The sequence below is a fragment of the Erythrolamprus reginae genome, chromosome 1 (genome assembly GCF_031021105.1).
Source record: "Erythrolamprus reginae isolate rEryReg1 chromosome 1, rEryReg1.hap1, whole genome shotgun sequence".
Lineage (NCBI taxonomy): Eukaryota > Metazoa > Chordata > Lepidosauria > Squamata > Dipsadidae > Erythrolamprus > Erythrolamprus reginae.
The window spans coordinates 192,538,883-192,559,411 of NC_091950.1; the positions used below are offsets into that span (position 1 = coordinate 192,538,883).

At 38.2% G+C, this 20,529-nt stretch overlaps 1 protein-coding gene across 3 annotated transcripts in view; it reads right to left on the reverse strand.

The window, feature by feature from the left end:
- Positions 1–20,529, reverse strand: part of ATF2 (activating transcription factor 2) — a 52,783-nt gene that overhangs the window by 13,760 nt on the left and 18,494 nt on the right. For 2 of the 3 annotated variants that reach the window (XM_070731784.1, XM_070731785.1), the window contains 6 exons: positions 20,204–20,332; positions 18,926–19,104; positions 18,036–18,150; positions 14,322–14,408; positions 4,996–5,145; positions 2,619–2,825 (listed from right to left, as the gene is read on the reverse strand). In XM_070731784.1, coding sequence (XP_070587885.1) covers positions 2,619–2,825; positions 4,996–5,145; positions 14,322–14,408; positions 18,036–18,150; positions 18,926–19,104; positions 20,204–20,332 — 867 coding nt within the window. Of the gene's footprint in view, positions 1–123; positions 221–2,618; positions 2,826–4,995; positions 5,146–14,321; positions 14,409–18,035; positions 18,151–18,925; positions 19,105–20,203; positions 20,333–20,529 lie in introns of those variants that run through there. The other variant, XM_070731786.1, reaches the window with a different exon arrangement.

Genomic DNA, 20,529 nt, shown 5'->3' on the forward strand with positions numbered 1-20,529 from the left:
CATTTCTTTAAAATTAAAATTAATAACTAAATTAATTAAGAATAACTAAAATCATTTTTCTATATGCATTTAATAATTATCTTCTTCTAGAATTAGAAAGTATAATTTGATAAGAACCTTTAGGAATCTCTAGGGAGCTTTAGGGCGTCAGGATATGTCCCCTTGCGATATGTCGAGTTGAACAAATTAATTTAAGTCTAGGTATCATTGTCGACTGTTCCTGAAATAAATAACTAATATTTGTATTTTTACATTTAAATTATAGTTTTAAATTATATTTTAATTATATATTTTATATATTCCCACTTTGGGAATAATTTGTCCCAAGAAAGCAAATTAAATAATTTAAAACAAATATAATATCTCAACAAATCTTTCAGAATGAAATGCTTTGCCAAGCAAGAGAGACTGATCCTAATTAAAGTTAGTTGTATTCTAAATTTTTAAAAAGCCACACTGAAACAAGTTTCTCTGTTGGAAGCAAATCTGATCAGCTGCTCTGGTGTGTCAGTTCTGTGAATTTTGCTTGTGTAAAACAAATCCTGAAACTTTGACCTTTGGACTGGTTGACAAACTTTGACCTTTGGACTGGCTTTCTGAATTTTTGACTACATTTTTACTTTTCTTCTGCTTGCTGGAAGCAAAACTATTCAGGACAATTATATTTCTCTGAGATTCTGTGCTGATTTACCTTCCTTTCCTTGCAAGCTGTTTATCTACTCAGCCTTGAATAAATTGCTGTTTTCACCTAGCAACTGTTTGTTTGAATTTGCAACTCAAAACAAAACAGTGGCAGATATTAATAATAAACTTTAAACAAAACGGGAGAGTGGAGTTATCCAATATTTTCTTACTTTTGCTTCTATGCATTTGGATAGACTATATCAGTGATGGTGAACCGGTGGCATGGGTGCCACAGGTGACATACGGAGCCCTATCTGCTGGCACACAAGCCATTGCCCTAGCTCAGCTCCAGTATGCATGTGTGCTTCTGCCAGTTGATTTTTGGCTCACATGGAGGCTCTGAGAGGGCATTTTCAGCTTCTGGAGGGCTCCGGGGGATAGAGGAGTGTGTTTCTGCCCAGGGAAGCCTCTGGAACCTGGAGAGGGTGAAAAATGGGCCTACCAGGCCAACCAGAAGTTGGAAAATAGGCTGTTTCTGGCCTCCAGAGGGCCTCCGGGGGGCAGGGGAGGCAATTTTTGACCTACCCAGGCACTTGTGCAGGTGCAATAGTGTGTGCGCATGCACTTTCGGCACCCGAGGGAAAAATGGTTCGCCATCACTGGACTATATGGTTGGTATTTTCAAGGGGTAAGAGAGGTGGCCATCAATATAATATATTCCGTACTCGTTAATTGGTTCTGGGGGCCTGTTTGGCTATTTTCACCTTCTCCAGGCTTCAAGAGGCTTTCCTGAAACCTGGGTAGGGCTAAAAATGGGCCTACCGGAAATTGATTTCTGAACATCTGGTAGGCCATTGGATCCATTTTTTTTGCCATACACAGGCTTCAGAGGCTTTCCTGAAGCCTGGGGAGGGCAAAACTTGCACACCCACCCACCCACCCACCAGAAGGCTGAAAATCACACTGCAGTGACATAGGGCAACGCCTGTTGTGCCCTCAGATATGGCTCCACATGTCATAGATTCGCCATCACGGTCCTAGTTTATCAATTAACGCGGACTAGAACAATAATCTTTTTCACAACTGTAACTGCTATCTTGTCCTTTTCTACCTGCCTTTGTTACGGAAAAAAAGGAAGTTGACAATGGTTGTCCAAACTGATCAGGACACCAGTTGCTCATAGTTGTCTTTTGTTTCTGTAAAATTATGCTCAGGTACTTTACATCCACTCTTTTCTTATCAACTGAATTCCATTCCAACAACCAGGTCATTAACCAAAATGGTTACTAAGTGAACATATCACACACACACACACACACGTGAAGATTCAAATAAAGTTATTGTACACCTACACCAGCATTATGAATTTGGCATGCGTTTTTATCAGGCATACGAAATTTGGTTGTAAATGTGCACATTGGTCATAAAATTGATGTCCAAGTGCTGCTTCTATGTTGGTTGAGGCAGGCAGGATTCCCTTGAGTACCACTTGTTGGGGGTCAAGGGAAAGGGAGGGTCTTGCCTTCTTTTTCTGCTCAAGATCACCATGGACAATTGGTGGGCCACTGTGTGACACAGAATGCTGGACTCAATGGGCTTTGGCCTGATTCAGCATGGCTCTTCTTATGTTCTTACTATTGTATTTGCAAATAGTCACTAATTGAGATAATTTCCTATATGGGGGGGGGGAGGGTTTATTAGATTCAGGACATAATTTTTATTAGTCAGAGGTTTTCATTTAGTATTAATTGCTACCGTTTCAAGTTGTACTGAAATAAAATATGTAAAGATTAGGCTGTTTGCAGATTTCACTACACTTAATATACCAGAACGGATCCATTGAGATCATTGTTAATTCAGAACACTAATAGATAAGCAACAGAGTGGCTCATTTCTAAAATGTTATGTTTATTGTTCGAAAATAATTACCGTTTTTGATTGACTAAACTTCTTAATAAGAAAATGTAAAACTGCAAGTCAAAAAATCAAAATACCTGTAATTGACCATTTAGTGAGCTCAGGTCTTCTGCTTTTTTCTCCAAAGACTGGACCCAAACTTTTCTTTTTTGTCTGCATCTCGAAGCAGCTGCTCTGTTCCGCTCCAAGAATTTCCGTCTTTTTTCGTCAGGATCTTCATTTGCTGCTCTTCTTCGCCGGCCTCCTGTATTTGGCGTTTGTGGTGCAGGCTGAGCAGGAGAAGCCTAGAGGTACAAAAGTATCACAGTTTGTTAGGGCAAATTCTGCATGTTTTTGCATCCAGCCTAATCTTTATATATACATTTTAACATTTATTTTCTAAAGATTCCAGGATTGTTATTAGCGTCTCTGTTATTTGAATGCCATGTAAAATAACTGAAACTTAAGAATGAGCATGCCTAAAACACTTAAAATATTGGACAATGCAATGTGTGAAAGTAATGAAGTCACAGAAAATGTAAAAGTTGTCTACCCAAAGTGAGAAGACAATTATTGTCTAATATATAAAACTGTTTTCCAAACTTATATAGTTACACAAAGTCACAGTGGAATTAATTTTCATTCATTATCACCTTCACTCCAAGACAATAATAAATTTAAAAGCTAGTCCCTTTTAACAATTTAAACAATACAGTCAAAAGACAAACAGAGGTACAATAATAAATGTTTAACAATAATAAATGTAACAATATTGCACTTACAACTGTGATAAATGCAGTGAAAAATCAGGTAAATTTAAGTTAAATCACCAAGTCCATCTTAATTTCTGCACCACGAATACAATAAACATATTCAACTATCGTACATACTCGAGTATAAGTCGACTCGATTATAAGCCGAGGCACCTACTTTGCCACAAAACCTGGGAAAGCTTATTGACTCGAATATAAGCCCAAGGTGGAAAATACAGTGGCTACAGGTAACTTATAAAAATGGAATGTTCTTCTATTGTAACTTCTTAAAATTGTTTTTGTAGGAGAATTAAAAAAACATATGAAGAACGGTTGCAGGAATTGGGTATATCTAGTTTAATGAAAAGAAGGACCAGGGGAGACATGAGAGCAGTCTTCCAACATCTCAGGGTTTGCCACAAAGAAGAGAGAGTCAACCTATTCTCCAAAGCACCTGAGGGCAGGACAAGAAACAATGGGTGGAAACTAAACAAGGAGAGAAGCAACTAAGGAGAAGATTCCTGACAGAACAATGAATCTGTGGAACAGCCTGCCATTCCATTTAAAACATATTTCATAAGTTAAAATCATTACTATCTCAATAGATCAGTAAATAACAATTCAGTGTTTCTCAATCATTAATTGTAAAATCTTTCTTCTACATGATATTTATCTTGCATAAGGAGAAACCACACTCTTAAAAAAAAGGTAAATCTATTCATATTAATTATGTAGAACAATCCTCTTGGTTCTGATAAATATAATTGGAAGAAAAAGTTTAATTACAGTTATCCCCACTTGAAGCAATATTTTCTTACAAAATCACCTCTTCTGTTACCAGAAATGAATCAAATTTAAATGGGTAACTTACATTTTACTTGTAAAACATGTTGCTGGATTGCTGGAAGGGGCTTCTATTTCTGAGCAGGAGAGGAAACCATGTTTTCATCCACTTTTCCTTCCTTCTGAAAGTCCCTTCAACCCTCCCACCCCTTCCCCCAGTGCTTCCTTTCTACATAGAGAAGGAACTGTGATTGGTTCAGCCTGCTGCCAATCAGGCAGCTCTCTCAGTGCCTCCTTTCTGTGTAGAGGAGGAACTGTGATTGGTTCAGCCTGCTGCCAATCAGGCAGCTGAAGGGTGTTGCTGGCTGGGCTGTAGCAAGAGCAGAAGCAGCCGCACAAAGAAAAAAAGCTTCGTGTTGCCAGAGCCATGAGGTTTCCTTCCTCCCTGCCTTTCACATCAGAACTGCGCAGCTTTGGAAAATGCTGCACAGAAGTTTTCCGGTCAGTGACTCGAATATAAGTCAAGGTTAGATTTTTCAGCACATTTTTTGTGCTGAAAATCTTGGCTTATACTCAAGTATATATGGCATCTTACATTATTATTATTATTATTATTATTATTATTATTATTATTATTATTATTATTATTAATTGGATTTGTATGCCGCCCCTCTCCACAGACTCGGGGCGGCTAACAACAATGACAAAATACAACATGTAACAATCCAATTTAATAAAACAACTAAAAACCCTTATTATAAAAACCAAACATACACACAAACTTGCTTTTAATTTAGTTGCCATGTACTGTCCTCTCCTTTTATCTAATCATACCAAGATGAATTGGTCTCCTCTCCATATGTTTAAGAATATAAAGCATAAAAGATTTGTTAAGAAATTTTTTAAGTTAGTAAACTCCATCAGATGCTAGGTTTCATACCGGTGTTTCAGTAGTAGATGTGGCGGGCTGTTGTAGTGATTGTGGCCGTGCTTCTTCTGACTGAGTTCGAACTAGTCCACTTGTTTGTCCCTTAGTAGTATCTCCATTTGTTATCTGACAGTGCTGTTGGGTCAAAGCAGCTTTTAATCTCTAAAGAGAGAGAGAGACAAAAACCCATAGACACTCCATTTACTCAATGATGAATTTATGCCCTGCAACAAAAGGTATAATCAGCAATAAAAATGTAATGTTATGTGTACCCACGTTTTCAGACAATTTTAGACAATTTTATTATAACTTGCTGCCATATTCCAGAGAATTTCATGGGATCACCGATTTCCCAAAACAGGCTTTTCTAACATCAGAAATTTTGATTGAGAAGCCCTCACATATAAACAGAATTCTTTTCACTCAGCATTGCATACAATCCATAAAATGTTTCCTACCAACCATTCTGCCATTGTATCTTAACTTTAAGACAATATACCCATATGTACCCATAATCAGATTACAAATTATGTTATAGCCTAATAGGTGTACTCGAGACCGCTTACTAAATTTAGTAAACTTAACAGAGGTCTTTGTCACTATATCGCACTAGAGACATTATCAATTGACAGAGCAAAATCAAACACAGAATTAGTAGGGCTAAAGTGCATAGATATTTATTCAAAATGGACTTATAGCTCCTGCTAGAAGAGCAGATAGCAGCTGTGGCTAGGAGGGTTGTGCGCCCACTGAACATATTCTTCCACTGGGAAGTGTTGTGAAGTCACTCATAGAATAGAATAGAATTCTTTATTGGCCAAGTGTGATTGGACACACAAGGAATTTGTCTTGGTACATATGCTCTCAATGTACATAAAATAAAATATAGATTTATTAAGAATCATGTGGTATAACACTTAATGCTTGTCATAGGTATCAAATAAGCAATGAAGAAACAATCAATATTAATAAAAATCTTAGTATACAAGCAACAAGTTACAGTCATACAGTCCTAAGTGTGAGGAAATGGGTGATAGGAATGATGAGAAAAACTAGTAGAAATAGAAGTGCAGACTTAGTAAAAGGTTTGACAGTGTTGAAGGAATTATTTGTTCATTAGAGTGATGGTGTTTGAGAAAAAACTGTTCTTGTGTCTAGTTGTCTTGGTGTGTAGTGCTCTATAGCGACGTTTTGAAGGTAGGAGTTTAAACAGTTTATGTCCAGGATGCGAGGGGTCAGTAAATATTTTAACAGCCCTCTTTTTGACTCGTGCAATATACAGATTCTCAATGGAAGGCAGATTGGCAGTAATTGTTTTTTCTGCAATTCTGATTATCCTCTGAAGTCTGTGTCGGTCTTGTTGGGTTGCAGAACCAAACCAGACAGTTATAGAGGTGCAGATGACAGACTCAATGATTTCTCTGTAGAACTGTATCAGCAGCTCCTTGAGCAGTTTGAGCTTCCTGAGTTGGCGCAGAAAGAACATTCTTTGTTGTGCTTTTTTGATGAAGTTTTTGATGTTAGGTGACCATTTTAGGTCTTGAGATATAATAGAACCTAGAAATTTGAAGGTCTCTACTGTTGATACTTTGTTGTCTAGTATTGTGAGAAGTAGAAGGATGGAAGGGTTTCTCCTAAAGTCTACCACCATTTTTACATTTTTGAGTGTGTCCAGTTCTAGATACTTCCGGTCACACTACAAGGTTAGTTGTTCAACCTCCCGTCTGTATGCGGATTCATCATTGTCTCGAATGAGTCCAATCACTGTAGTATCGTCTGCAAACTTCAGTCGTTTAACAGATGGATTGTTTGAGATGTAGTAATTGGTGAATAGAGAGAAGTGGCGAGAGTACACAGCCTTGGGGGGGGTTCCTGTGCTAATTGTACATGTATCTGATGTGATTTTTCCTAGCTTCACCTGCTGCATCCTGTCTGTTAGGAAGCTTGTGATCCACTTACAAGTGTGTTCAGGTACCGCTAGCTGATTTAGTTTGGTTAAGAGAATGTCCGGTATGATGGTGTTGAATGCTGAACTGAAGTCTACAAAGAGGACCCTAGCGTAGGTCATTGGAGATTCAAGATGTTGTAGGATGTAGTGTAGAGCCATATTAACAGCATCATCTGTCGATCTATTTGCTCGGTATGCAAATTGCATGTGGTCTAACAGTGGATCAGTGATGGTTTTCAAGTGGAACATCACTAGCCTTTCAAAGGTTTTCATAACTACAGATGTTATAGCAACTGGTCTGTGGTCATTCAGTTCCTTGATGGAGGGCTTTTTTGGCACTGGGATGATAGTAGAGCATTTGAAGGAGGAAGGATGGGTGCCAATTGGTCAGCACAGACTTTTAGGCAAGCAGGAGTTATCTTGTCTGGGCCTGGTGCTTTTCCTGGCTTCTGTCTGTGAAATAGATCTTTCACTTCCTTTTCTGTGATCTCTAGGGGTTGTAAATCTGATGGGAAGGTGGTTTGTTGAAACCGGTGATGTTTTTGAGAGTTTTCCACATATTTGCTGAGAATTGATTATTTAGCTTTTCAGAGTAGTTTCTTTTTGCTTTTCTGATCTCCTTTGTTAATATATTTCTGGCCTGATTGTACAGCATCCTATCACCTTTTCTGTAGGCTTCCTCTTTGGAATGACGTAACTGCTTAAGTTTGGCTGTGAACTAAGGTTTATTGTTACTGTACATGACCTCTTGCATGGATTACTGCAATGTGCTCTATATAGGGGTGCCCTTGGAAAATATTTGAAAGCATTAACCAGTGAAAAATATGGCTGCATCAGATGTTTGATACTTAACATCAATACTATGTGAGCTGTACTGCTGGCCAGAGTATTTCAGGATACAATTCAAGCTGCTGGTTGTCACCTTTGAAGCCCTTCACAACCAGATTATCACAGGGCAGGGGTATCAAACTTGTGTCACTGGTTGGGATGGGCAGCTATAGAAAATGAACTGTACAAACAAATAAAATACATTTGCAATACAGTAGTACCTCTACTTATGAACTTAATTCGTTCTGTGACCAGGTTCTTAAGTAGAAAGGTTTGTAAGAAGAAGCAATGTTTCCCATAGGAATCAATGTAAAAGCAAATAATGCGTGCGATTGGGGAAATCACAGCGAGGGTGGAGGCCCTGTTTCCTCCCAGGAGATTCCTAGAGAGGTCCCACGGAGGCTTCTCCCCGCCTTTTCCAGCCCTATTTCCTCCCAGGAAATTCCTAGAGAGGCCCCACAGAGGCTTCTTCCTGCCTTTTCCAGTTACAGTTTCGGAGGCTCGGGTTTGTAAGTGGGAAATGGTTCTTGAGAAGAGGCAAAAAAACTTGAACACCCGGTTCTTATCTAGAAAAGTTTGTAAGTGGAGGCATTCCTAGGTAGAGGTACCACTGTACATCTGAAATATTAACTGTTTTTTAATAGTAAACAATAAGGGTGTTTGCAAAAAAATGTATCTATCCTTGAAAATAAATCCCTATTACATCTGCCTGAATTGGCTGCACTAGATCACTCCATCATGAGTTCACAGAAACAGTATTATTGTAAAAACAATTTATGAAAAAGTCAGAGCCATATTTCATATCTGCCACAAAGCCTCATCAGAGTAATAACCTTCCTTCTCCTGGGTGTTATCTTACCATCTGCTACTCTATTACTTATCTTTATTTTGCAACTAATTAACAGCATAATCTTCTAAATTCAGCAAGTTAATTATCATTATTGTGGTCTTTGCAGCATCATCAGTCTTTTCCCCCCCTCCCCCTCTGAGAATGTATAAAAATGAACTTAAGAAGGGGTCTGTTTCTTTACAGCAGGCTCATTAGGTGTTTGCTGATTAGCTTGGCATGCAGAGAGGCAGGTCAGAAGGATTCCACTGAATATAAGGTCCCATGTGGAGCTTAACCAAGTTAATGTGAGTTTCTGAACATTTGCCAAGCTACCCTCTGTCAATTCTCTGTAGTAACCCCTGCAGAAAACCTACATGCTACCCACCATACGCCAGGTATTTCTCAGTTTGCCACAAGACATTGCAGAGTTCTGGGGGATGCCACTTAAGAAGAAAAATGTTTTTCTATCACAATAATTCTAATTAAGATACTTTATTTGTTACCTCTTTCTTTTCCACAATAAACGTTAACTCTTTATTTGCTACAATTCTGGTATTTTAGAAACCATGATTATCCTTCATAATTCATTTGAGGATATTTGTATATTATTACTTCTAAAGCAACTTCATTTTAGGTGGCAATTTTAAAAACGTAAATGCATAGTGTCTCAATGAGTTTAATGACTAAAGTTTTAAAGCTTTTGTATTTGTCCAGGCTTAGTTACAATATTTAGCATGGTTGCGAATACTTTCTAATTTTACACATTTCTACTTAATTAAAAATATCCCTAACACTATTTATCCCTAACACTAATTCCAGTGTTCAGAATCTTCCAGTGCACAATTGTATAAATGTAAACAGATTTCTACAAGATTTACTTATAACAAATTTTATTCAGTAAAATATTTTGAAATATTAATCTTTTTTAAATTCAAGTGACAACTCTGAAGTGTCACAAATGTTTTAGTGGTAGTTTTTTGCATCAGGTTTTCACCGAGTCTACGGAGAGGGGCGACATACAAATCAAATCAAATCAAATCAAATCAAATAAATAAATAAATAGCAATATTAATATTAAATTTTCAAGTAGCAAGGGCTGCTAAACTAAAAAAATCAAAAGCTACTACAGATTTATTATTAAAACTAATATTCTACAGTTTCCTAAAGTTCTTGCCAATGTTGAAACATAATTTAACATTACATATCTGACTTATATTTATATTTTCTCTTGCATCCTAACAGGGTTAAGGTAATATGATCAAGCTAGTTAATAACAAAGTAACAAAGCTAATAATAAACAGGAAAGGATAGAATAAAAATAACACTTAAAATATTTAAACATACAATATACTCAAGCAAAATAAACCTTGAATGGTTCAAAAGGACAAAATGGACTTAGACTGTATTTTATTAGTTTTAAAAAATTCAAAGCAGTGCACTGATGAAAAGTGTTTTAATTCCTTAAATTGGAGAAAATGGGAAGCAAAGTGGGATCTCAATTTTTCTAATAATGCAGATTTTCTCCCATATACATTTATAGAGAGCCATCCTTAAAGGGATCTCAGTTATATATTTTATAATCCAGATAACCTTGTGTAATAACAAGCCTTATTTTTAACAATCAGATTATAAACTGTTAAGAAACAGTTTGAAAAAGAAGTGGGAACCATTATTAGTTTTTCAGCATTACGTAAAGCTTTCATGTAAAGCATCTGTGAAAAGTTCAGTGTAATTACAATTGAAATCCAGCCATTTCCAGCTTTGGAAATGTTGACAGCAAAACTGTCTTATGAGTACTATAAGGAAAATAAAGCTTAAAGTAGGCATACAATGAGAGTCATACTTTTAAATGGTTTGTACTGTATATCCTTATTAATTAAGACCGGTCTGTTAATGCTGAACTCTAACCACAGCAGAACCAGATGGATCATAGCTGGGAAACAACACTCTTAGCCAAAATTGATGGCTGAACATTTAACAATTATTTACAGATTCTGCACATGTCTTTATGTATAATAATAAAGTTTTAGTATCAACATTTTAATTTCCCCTCTATTTAACTAAACCAAAAAGGGGGGAAATTAAATTGAGATATCTAGGCTTCAATGAATGATCTCTAGAATATCATCCTAGCAGTCAGATCAATTCATGCCTTTCATAAAAGTTCCTTAAATTTTGGCAGAAATGTAGACCACCTTGTGAGAAGAATTTGGGGGGGGGGACCAGTAAGTTGGGCTTTGGAAAACTGTTCCAACTGGTAGGCAGGATTGTTCTGGCAACCTTTTTGAATGTTGTTTGAATGTTCTGGCAACCTTTTTGAATGTTGACATCATAATTTTATACACTTCAAGCTTCCTAAAATATAACATTTCTTTTTTTAAAACAGCATTCTGATGGATTTTTATACATGTGAGAACTGTTGCATAGAATACAAAAATATTTTGAAGATTTAATAACAAATTATTCTGAATTAGGACAATTATACAATCTACATTTCGAAAAGTATTCCCCACACACTTCTTTTACACCAAAATGCTCAATTCAAATATAGGAAACACATTTAAAAAATAAAATCAAGCATTCTTTATCACATATGGTAATTAATTGCCATTAATTAATTAATTAGTCAGGTTTGAATAATATATAGTATAATATATAGTTCATGACATTCTGGTTAAAAAACAGGAATAATCACAAATTCAGTCACTACGGAGTATTTACTCTTCCCAAGAGCAGCTTTGTGAGAAAGAACAGTGAATGATACTATTTTAATAAGGAAGCAGACTAGCAGCAGTAGGTTATTTTTTGACTACCAGGATTAAAAACCATTTATTTTATAGCATACTTTCAGAAAATATCACTGTTTGTATATCCTTGGATGTGTGAGCGATGATTATAATACATATATAGGCACGTGTATTGACAAGCATCATTTCAAGTTTAAAAAATAATATAGATAGTATTTGATGTATGACCACAACTAAACCCAACATTTCTATTGTTACGGAAGACAGTTGTTAAGTGAGTTCTGCCTCACTGTATTTTATTACCTTTCTTGCTACAGTTGTTACATGAATCATCCACCAACGATTCCAGAGGCCAGAATCGGCAGGGCGCAGTGGCAACAAGCCAATTGCCGCCAAGCATCCAAAGGGCTTGCCAGCTTGAATTGTCCCTTAAAGTTTCCCCCCCCTTTTTTTAAGGATAGGGAATAATTAGGCGTGGCCAATGAAGGGCTACCAAACTTTTTATTACCACACTGTGGGCGTGGCTTATGCAGGACGCCCGGCATTTTCTTTCAACATCTTTCAGTGCAAATTGGGTGCTCTGGGGTGGAGCCTTCCCCCCGTCCGGGCAGTAGCCCACCCCTGGGTGTGGCTGATATGAAAAAAAATAAACCTGAATCCAAAAGGTCTGATGTCCAGGAATGGTTTTGCTAGAAAGAAACCTGCCAAGATGACTGTTTCAGATCTGATTGTGTCAGAAACTGGGGCATGTGCAGAGAGGCATGGATGAGTGGCCAAAAAAACATAGACTCAGTAACTGGGCAGATCAGACTGTAGCAACCCATTCCTGGACTATTTTGCAATCTTACTGGAGAATACTGCAGTTATTAAGTTAGTAAAACCGTTCTTAGATACTCTGGCTTCCCCAATGATTTTTCTTATCAGAAGGTCACAAAAGGCCCCGGCCCTCTGGAACCAACTCCCCCCAGAGATTAGAACTGCCCCCACCCTCCTTGCCTTTCGTAAACAACTTAAAACCCACCTCTGCCACCAGGCATGGGGGAATTGAGATCCTCTTTCCCCCTAGGCCTTTACAATTCTATGCATGGTATGTATGTATGTATGTTTGGTTTTTATATTAATTGATTTTTAATCATCAATACCAAATTACTATTGTACACTGTTTTATTGTCGCTGTTAGCCGCCCCGAGTCTCTGGAGAGGGGCGGCATACAAATCCAATAAATAAATAAATAAATAAATAAATAAATAAATAAATAAATAAATAAATATGCCCTTACGACACTGTAGTTGTCATAAATATGAGTCAATTGCCAAGATAATTGGTTATCGTTATACACGCAATATAGACAATTAAAGATTACAATAAAATAATTTATGCATTATGTGAAGTTAAATAACAAAGTTTTGGATGTATAACTTCAAAGGAACGTAACTTTCTATTTTCCAATGAATATTTTCATTTTTGTAAGTACAGTAGGTTACTAACTGTAGTCACATTGGCTACCCTGAAATTATACGGCTATCATTACATTTTGCAGGAATCCCATCCACCTTGATAATTTCAAATGTAATACCTGCGATATTATAATCAAGTGATCAGTACATTCAATCTCTAAAAGTAATAAAGAACATCTAAATTTAGGAAAAGAATCAGTTATTTTGCAATCTATGTTTACAAAATATAGAAACTATGGAATTCAATGCTATCAAGGGTGATGATGGCCACTACTTTCAAAAATTTTAAAAGGAGAATCATGTTATCAATGACCAGTCTTAAACATTCAGAATGCCTTAAATACCAGCTACAGCAAAGCAATAACAGCAAAGAAAATGTATTGCCCTCCACTCCATATTTGTCAGTTTCCTGACTGCATCTATGCACACACAACTCTAACCTAGCAGGCACTTAACGTTTCAACTATATATATTCATGCAGCTGAGAAAAAAACAGAAACTACAATATATTTTACCTCAAGTTATACAAATGTTGAGCTGGTCATGGAATTATTTGAGTTGAATTTGAATTTATTGCAGTCACTCACCAATGCACACTAACAAAAATAGATAAGAATTAACACTTTCTACACTAAAAACAAATAACAATAAAATGAACTCACAATAATGAATTGCTAAATCAGAAACATGTAATTTTAATTTTTAAACTAGCACTTTTTCAGCCACAGCGGTTGATAAAATTGTTATTTTTAACAGGGATTTTCAGGGAACTACATTAATTTTATCCAAATGATATAAATTACAATACAACATTACATTTAAATTGTGATCCAGTTTTCATGCTTCCATCAATATACTGTGGAAAATAATTTGAGCGGGATTCAGTGTTTGGGGTGGGGGTGTTAATTCATCCTGGACTGTCAACAGGTCAGTTTGTTACACTGGTATGTGTTACTAATGTGTTTTAATGCCCTAGAATTTTTCTTTAAATTTTCCATCTATGTCGCAAAGGTGCTTTTTCAAGAGGTAAATGGAGTTTCTGGGGGTTTTTTGAAGACATTTTGCTTATTATCCAAGAAGCTTCATCAGCTCTGATTAAGAAGCAAATTGTCATCAAAGAAAAACCAGAAAGTCCAGTTGCCTCTTGAAAAAGCACCTTTGGAACAACCATGACCTGCAGGACTGTGAGTTCCCATAGACATCTTATACCTATAGGGAGTTAGAGAATGCATTAGCTAATAAAGCAGCCAATAGAGGTTCTCTCCCTTCTACTATGGGCTGAAATTAATAAAGGAAAAGAAGATGTGAAGGAGAATCAAGTTGGTAACTGTTTTAAATGTCTCATTTTCTGAACCTTAAAAAAACTTGCATAACATAAAGGCTCCCTCAGCATTTCATGAAAACAGACCTGTCAATGATCTAAGAATCAGAAAGTACCACAAGACTTCAAATCAAAACATGATCAGCTTTGTACTGATTATTAGTATTCACACACAGTTTTACGTCTGGGAAAATAATGCAGCACCTACCAATTTTGCCTCCGACTGCACCGGCTGTGGAGATGAGGGTCCTGGAATTCCTGGGATACTAGGCACCATGGTGACAGGTCTGACAAGCTGCCCAAAGAGAGTCCGAGTTAAGACCAAATACAAATTCTTCCTCATAAGCAATTAGGATTTTCTACCTGTGTGAATGGATGCACAGCCCCTTACTTTAACTACACCACAACACTGCTCTACCTCAATGAAATTATTAAGATTTGATTTAGAGGATCTTTAATCCTATCTGCTGGAATAAGGTAGGTGGTAGCAGCAGTCAGTTTGGGAAATAATCTTTCCAGACATGTTTATTTATTAATCAAATGTGTGTGCTGATGCCTTGCGGTGACTAATGAGATTGCAAAAACACTTTAAAATATAAAAAAAGGTCACAGTAAAATAAATACTATTCAAACATTCCCCTGAAAGGCCAACCACAATGTGGGAAATTTGACAAATATCCAATGGAAGTTCCTTCCAGGGCCAGCTCCAAAAAACAGACCTTTGTTTTGTTAATTCACAATAAGGTTTTTATCTGTTGAAATATTATTTATTAATTTATTATTACTATGATCACTTTTATTACTATTTGATTTACAACTCACTTTTTATTTTCTACAACTCAAGGCAGTTTACACAATGCCCCGCTTTCTATATTCTAATCCACAATAACAACCCTATGAGGTGAGTGTGACTAAAAATGATTAGCCCAGTGGTTCTCAACCTTTCTAATGCCATGACCCCTTAATACAATTCCTCATGTTGTGGTGACCCCCAATCATAAGTCTAGCGCTAATTCTCCCAACAGAGCTTTAGGCTGATTGGCAGGAAGGTCAGAGGGACACTACCACTGTACATGCCTGATTGGTCAGATTATAAAAATATGTTCCAAAGCACCAGAATAGAAGCTTTAGTTCCTAACACCATGGGAAATTTGTCTTTTCCCATGGTCTTAGGCGACCCCTGTGAAATGATCATTCGATCCCCAAAGGGGTCCCGAGTCGATCCCCAGGCTGAACAACATCGGATTAGCCTGAAGTCCCCTGGTTGGCTTTCATGACTAAAGGAGGAATAGAAATTGGTCCATCTAGTCCAGTCCACTCTTCAGCATAAAAAATCCAGAATTTTCTCAACAGATGGCTATCTAGATTTTGGTTTCACATTGTCAATACAGAGAAATCCTGCCTCTTGAACAGGGGTGGGCAATTAATTTTGCCATGGGGCCGCATGAGAAATTGGGATGGTTTTAGAGGGCCGGACTAATATAATTAACTCAGTTCTACCCCATACTGTAAAGACCCAGACCCTGGCCTGACCTAAATACCCAGACCCACTCTACAGACCCCTAATTATTTGCTTTACAGCAACACGGTGCACCACAGTCACTGCGCTGGAATGTTTGCATGGTTTCTGTGCTTGGCCACTCTCGGTAGGAGGTCGGGGTCCACTCCAGTGTGAGGATGAAAGAGCTCACCGTGTCTGCCAAGACTCCTCTGGTTCCTGCTTTCCTCATGATTCATCAGGAAAGCAGGAACCGGAGGAGACCCGGCAGATGCGGTGAGCTTTTTCATCCTCACACTGGAGCGGACTCCGACCTCCGTGGACCGGCCACAGACATCGGGCAGGCCAAATGCGGGTTGCCCCTTGCCTATGTCTGCTCTTTAAACCATGTGCACTCTCTTACTGGTTAATTGAAAACTAACCTCCTACAGTTTTAAAGGCACAGCCTATAAACTAAGGAGCAAAGATGAATCTTTCTCCTCTGCTCTGCAGCTGGCCTCCACCTATCATGAGTTATGTTATCAAACGTATCTCAATATGTTACTGCTACTTTTCACTTTTATTCATGGCTTCTGAAGGAGGAATTTCTTTTAGCTTTATCCTCTACAGCAGTGTTTTTCAACCGGTGTGCCGCGGCACACTAGTGTGCCGTGAGACATGGTCAGGTGTGCCGCGAGGCGGTTCACCCCCCCCGCTATTGCCCCCCCGTCGCCGCCGCCGCTATTGGCACCCTCCCACGGGAGGCCGGCAAAGGTTGCTTTGAAAGTCGGCCCCCTCGCGCCTGTGGCTTCTCGTCGCTTCCCCAAAGCACCGTCGCTTCCCCGAAAGCGCGCTCTTCATCTCCCTGCCAGCCCGCGGGGGGGGCGGGGGGGCGGGGAGGCGCCGGCAGCAGAAGGGAAGGGAGCCGCGGCCGCCCCTGCCTCCCCACGGTGCCTCCGGCCCCCTCGGCCTTTCGGCGCTGCCCCCCGCCCGCCCCCTCTCCTCCTCCGCTGTCCCCTGCCTTTCGGCGTGGCTCCTCCCGCACCCGGAACGCAGGAGACAAAAAATGGCCCAACTCTCGTTCTCTCTCCGTTCTCAGCGGAGGCCAGCGAAGGTAATATTCAATGTCGGGAGCGCGCGGGCGGTTGCGCGCGCTCCCTACCCCCCTGCTAGCCGCTCGGAATATTCAAAATAAGAAAAACCTTCGCCGGTGAAGGCTTTTCTTATTTTGAATATTCCGAGCGGCTAGCAGGGGGGTAGGGAGCACGCGCAACCGCCCGCGTGCTCCCGACATTGAATATCACCTTCGCTGGCCTCCGCTGAGAAGAACGGAGAGAGAACGAGAGTGAGTGACAGCAACAGACAGCAAGATAGAGAGAAAGTGAGAAAGAGAGAGAGAGAAAGGGGGGAGAGAAAGAAATAGCAAGAGAGAGAACAAGAGAGAGAAAGAGTGTGAGAAAGAAAACAAGAGAGAGAAAGCAAGAGAGAGAGAGAAAACAAGAGAGAAAGTGAGAAAAAGAGAAAGAGGGAGGGAGAGAGAAAGAGAGAGAGAGAAAGAACAAGAGAGAGAGAAAGAAAATAAGAGAGAACAAGAGAGAGAGAGAGAAAATAAGAGAAAAAGAGATAGCAAGAGAGAGAGAAAGCAAGAGAGACAGATAGGGAGAGGAAAGGAGAGAGAGAAACGAGAACAAAAAGGGGAGAAAAAAGGAGAAATGATTGAGGCAGAGAATGAGAGGAGAGAGAAACAAAAGAGAGAGAGGGGGGTGATTCTTGAAGCATATGGTAAAAAGCACCCAAATAATAAGAAATGCCCCCCAGCCCACACCTCTTTTTGAAAAGAATAAAAGAGAAAAAACCCCAGCCCTCAACTGGTTTTGGAAATGGTTCCAGTGTGTATACACACACACACACATAAGGGGGGGAGAGAGAGAGGGATGGAAAAAGAGGAGAAGTGAGAGGGAAAAGGAATGAGGGAGAAATGACAAACATGAGAGAGAAAAGGGGGAAAGACAGGAGAAGTACCCAGAAATGAGATATAAATTTGAGTAGGGATGATTGATGATTGACTGTATTTATAAGGGGATGTTACATGGGATTGTATATACGAGGGGGTTATGTATGTATGTATGTATGTATGTATGTATGTATGTATGTATGTATGTATTTATTTATTTAATTTGTGTCATTTTGGTTGGTGGTGTGCCCCAGGATTTTGTAAATGTAAAAAATGTGCCGCGGCTCAAAAAAGGTTGAAAATCACTGCTCTACAGGATCCTGATTTAGATCTAATTAGAGTTTCCCAGTATTACTACAGTCTAATTATATGCTCCTCTCCATCATCCTTATTGGTTTTGCCAGAGACACAGATCTTCCCAATATAAGGATTCAGTGAGAGGGACTTGTCCAAACTTTGAAGGAAGGGATCACATCATACAATAGACTTACTGGAACTGCAGTTGGTACGTGCACATTAGAATTTGTGATTGAAGCAGGAATAGCAACAGGCATGGTTTGTCCATTAGGAAGATGCAACAAAAGGGGGAAAGGGCCTGGCACCGGTCTAAGAAAAGAAGAAAAACTATTTCATAAATATTTGAAACAATCCTATCCAATGATAAAAATTATTAAAATAGTTACGGGTTTTTTTTTTAAAAAAATCAAATATACTCATCTAATGAGTTTCACCATTTCAACACTATGAGATTTTTTTGGGGATCATTGCTACTGATCATAAATAAGAAATAGTTTATGGAACACTGTAACATTATTTGATGGTTTTCTAGGTGGTGAGGTTAGTGGGGCCTTTCAGACCTGTAATGTCAATGTAAAGAAACAGAATTAGAAGAAGAGGAAGAAACAATCTGATCCAGATACGAAGTTCTGCAACCTGAATTAGTCCTTCGGTTTGCAAAAAAGACTAAGAACCACTAATGGAAAGAGAAATGTTTTTAGCAATTCCTCTATTCCATCAAAATACAACTAATGCATCAAATTTCCAGATGGCACCCACAAAAAATGGAGGAATCAATGAATACACTACCTTCCTTTCAGCAAAAATATTTTATGAGAGGAACTCTGGAGATAAGCCAGAGGTATTATGACTTACAAAACAAACATCAACATTCGTTTCCGTCATTTCCCCCCTTTAGTCATATATAAAGCACAAAACTAAATAAAACTGAGTTTTCATTAGAAAAATCTGGATTATTTTCTTCAACTTGTTAAAACCCCAACCAGCCCTTGCCATTTTATTGAATTATTGGAAGCTTATACCAACAGTTGAGAGGATTTATTTACAAGAGATAAGAACATTTTAGTATCTATTTAACACTTACACTATTGGCCTATTGGAAGATGGAGCTTGTGTTATGACAGTGCTAGATGTCGGTGAAGGTATGGCTTGCTGAATAATGACACTTGAGTCAGAACTTGCAAGCAACACATTAGGAACCTGTAGAGAAGCTGGGCGTACAATTGTGGAAGTAGGCTGGGCAGTTTGCTGCAGACACACTTCCTGCAAGAAACATGAAAGCTTCTCAATTTCCCAAGCCCCATTAGAATCAAAGATAATCAGAATTATTCAATTATATTTAGATTTCTTTTAACTTTTTCTCAAAAATGTTAAAATCCCTCAAATCCTTTTAGTTGCAACTTACTACCATTTCTTACATTAAGAACTACCACATGGATCTGGAATAGGCAATCTCCAGTCCTAAGGCCACATGCAACCCTTGGCCCGATTTCATGCAACCCTCAGCCTAATTTGAAAAGTTCTTCACAACTGATCAGTTCAGACCCCCGGCAATAATGATCTGTCCCTCCCCCAGCAGACTGCTGTGAGAAAAGAAAAGAAAAGAAAGGGAAAGAGATTATGAAAGAAAAAGTATGAGGGGAAAAAAGAGGAATTCTAGAGAGAGATTAAATGGGTCAATCAGTTCACTTTTGCTCTAGTTCTCTCTAAGACCTGCTTCTGCTTCACCTATCGCTGCCAATGCCAATGAAATTCCCAACAAATGTTACTTTCATCTCCCAAAATAGATCATCCACCCCAGCAAAAATTGTCTGGTCAGGACTACATGCAAAGGTAATATTCTGCAAACATGCTGTCATCAAGGTTTGAGAGGGATTTTTTCTCACACTTCATAACTGTCTCTACATCACTTAAATTTAAATTGTTTTTTATCAGATTTTAGTAATAATTTGTGTCTGGAACTCTGCACTTTGATATGGCCCAAAGGCTGTCAATAAAGCAAAGAAAGTAAATTTGTCATTTAAATGTGTAATACTGGTATGGATTCTTGATATGGATAGGTTTGCGTGCCTAATCCGTTTGAGATATATAGCAGCAAGGATTGTGTTTGCATCACAAACATTGCTATACTGGCTTTTAATAACTATACAGGGTAATAAAACTGCATTTTAGTGCTTCAAAAATGTTAACATTTAAAATTTTAATTTTAATGTAATGTTTACATTAATGTGGGTTTAATTTACTCTATATAAGGAATACAGATTTGCAGATGAGGTTTAGCAGAATATTTTTACAATTACCTTAGATTTACTGGTAATATCTATAGAAATATTGCATATTTGAAGTATAAAAAATCTCTGACCTTCTCGTCACTGGTCGTAGACTCTGGATGAGGTAAGGGACTATCTTGGTGAGTTGTTTCAACCACTGAAGGCTCTTCAATTTTATTTCTTATAATTGGTGTTGCAAGAGGTGATAAATCTAGAGGCATCTGTAAGAATTAATGGCAAGATAAATGTTAAAACATGCAAAATATAAACGTTCCTTTAAAGAACAGAGAACTCACAATCATGCCAATGTAGTACCCAAAAATACGATTTTTTCAGTTAGTTAGAAGGCATCTACTGCTAATATTAACTTAATATAAAGTGATATCCTTGAAGTTAAATCCTATGAAAAACAACAGTG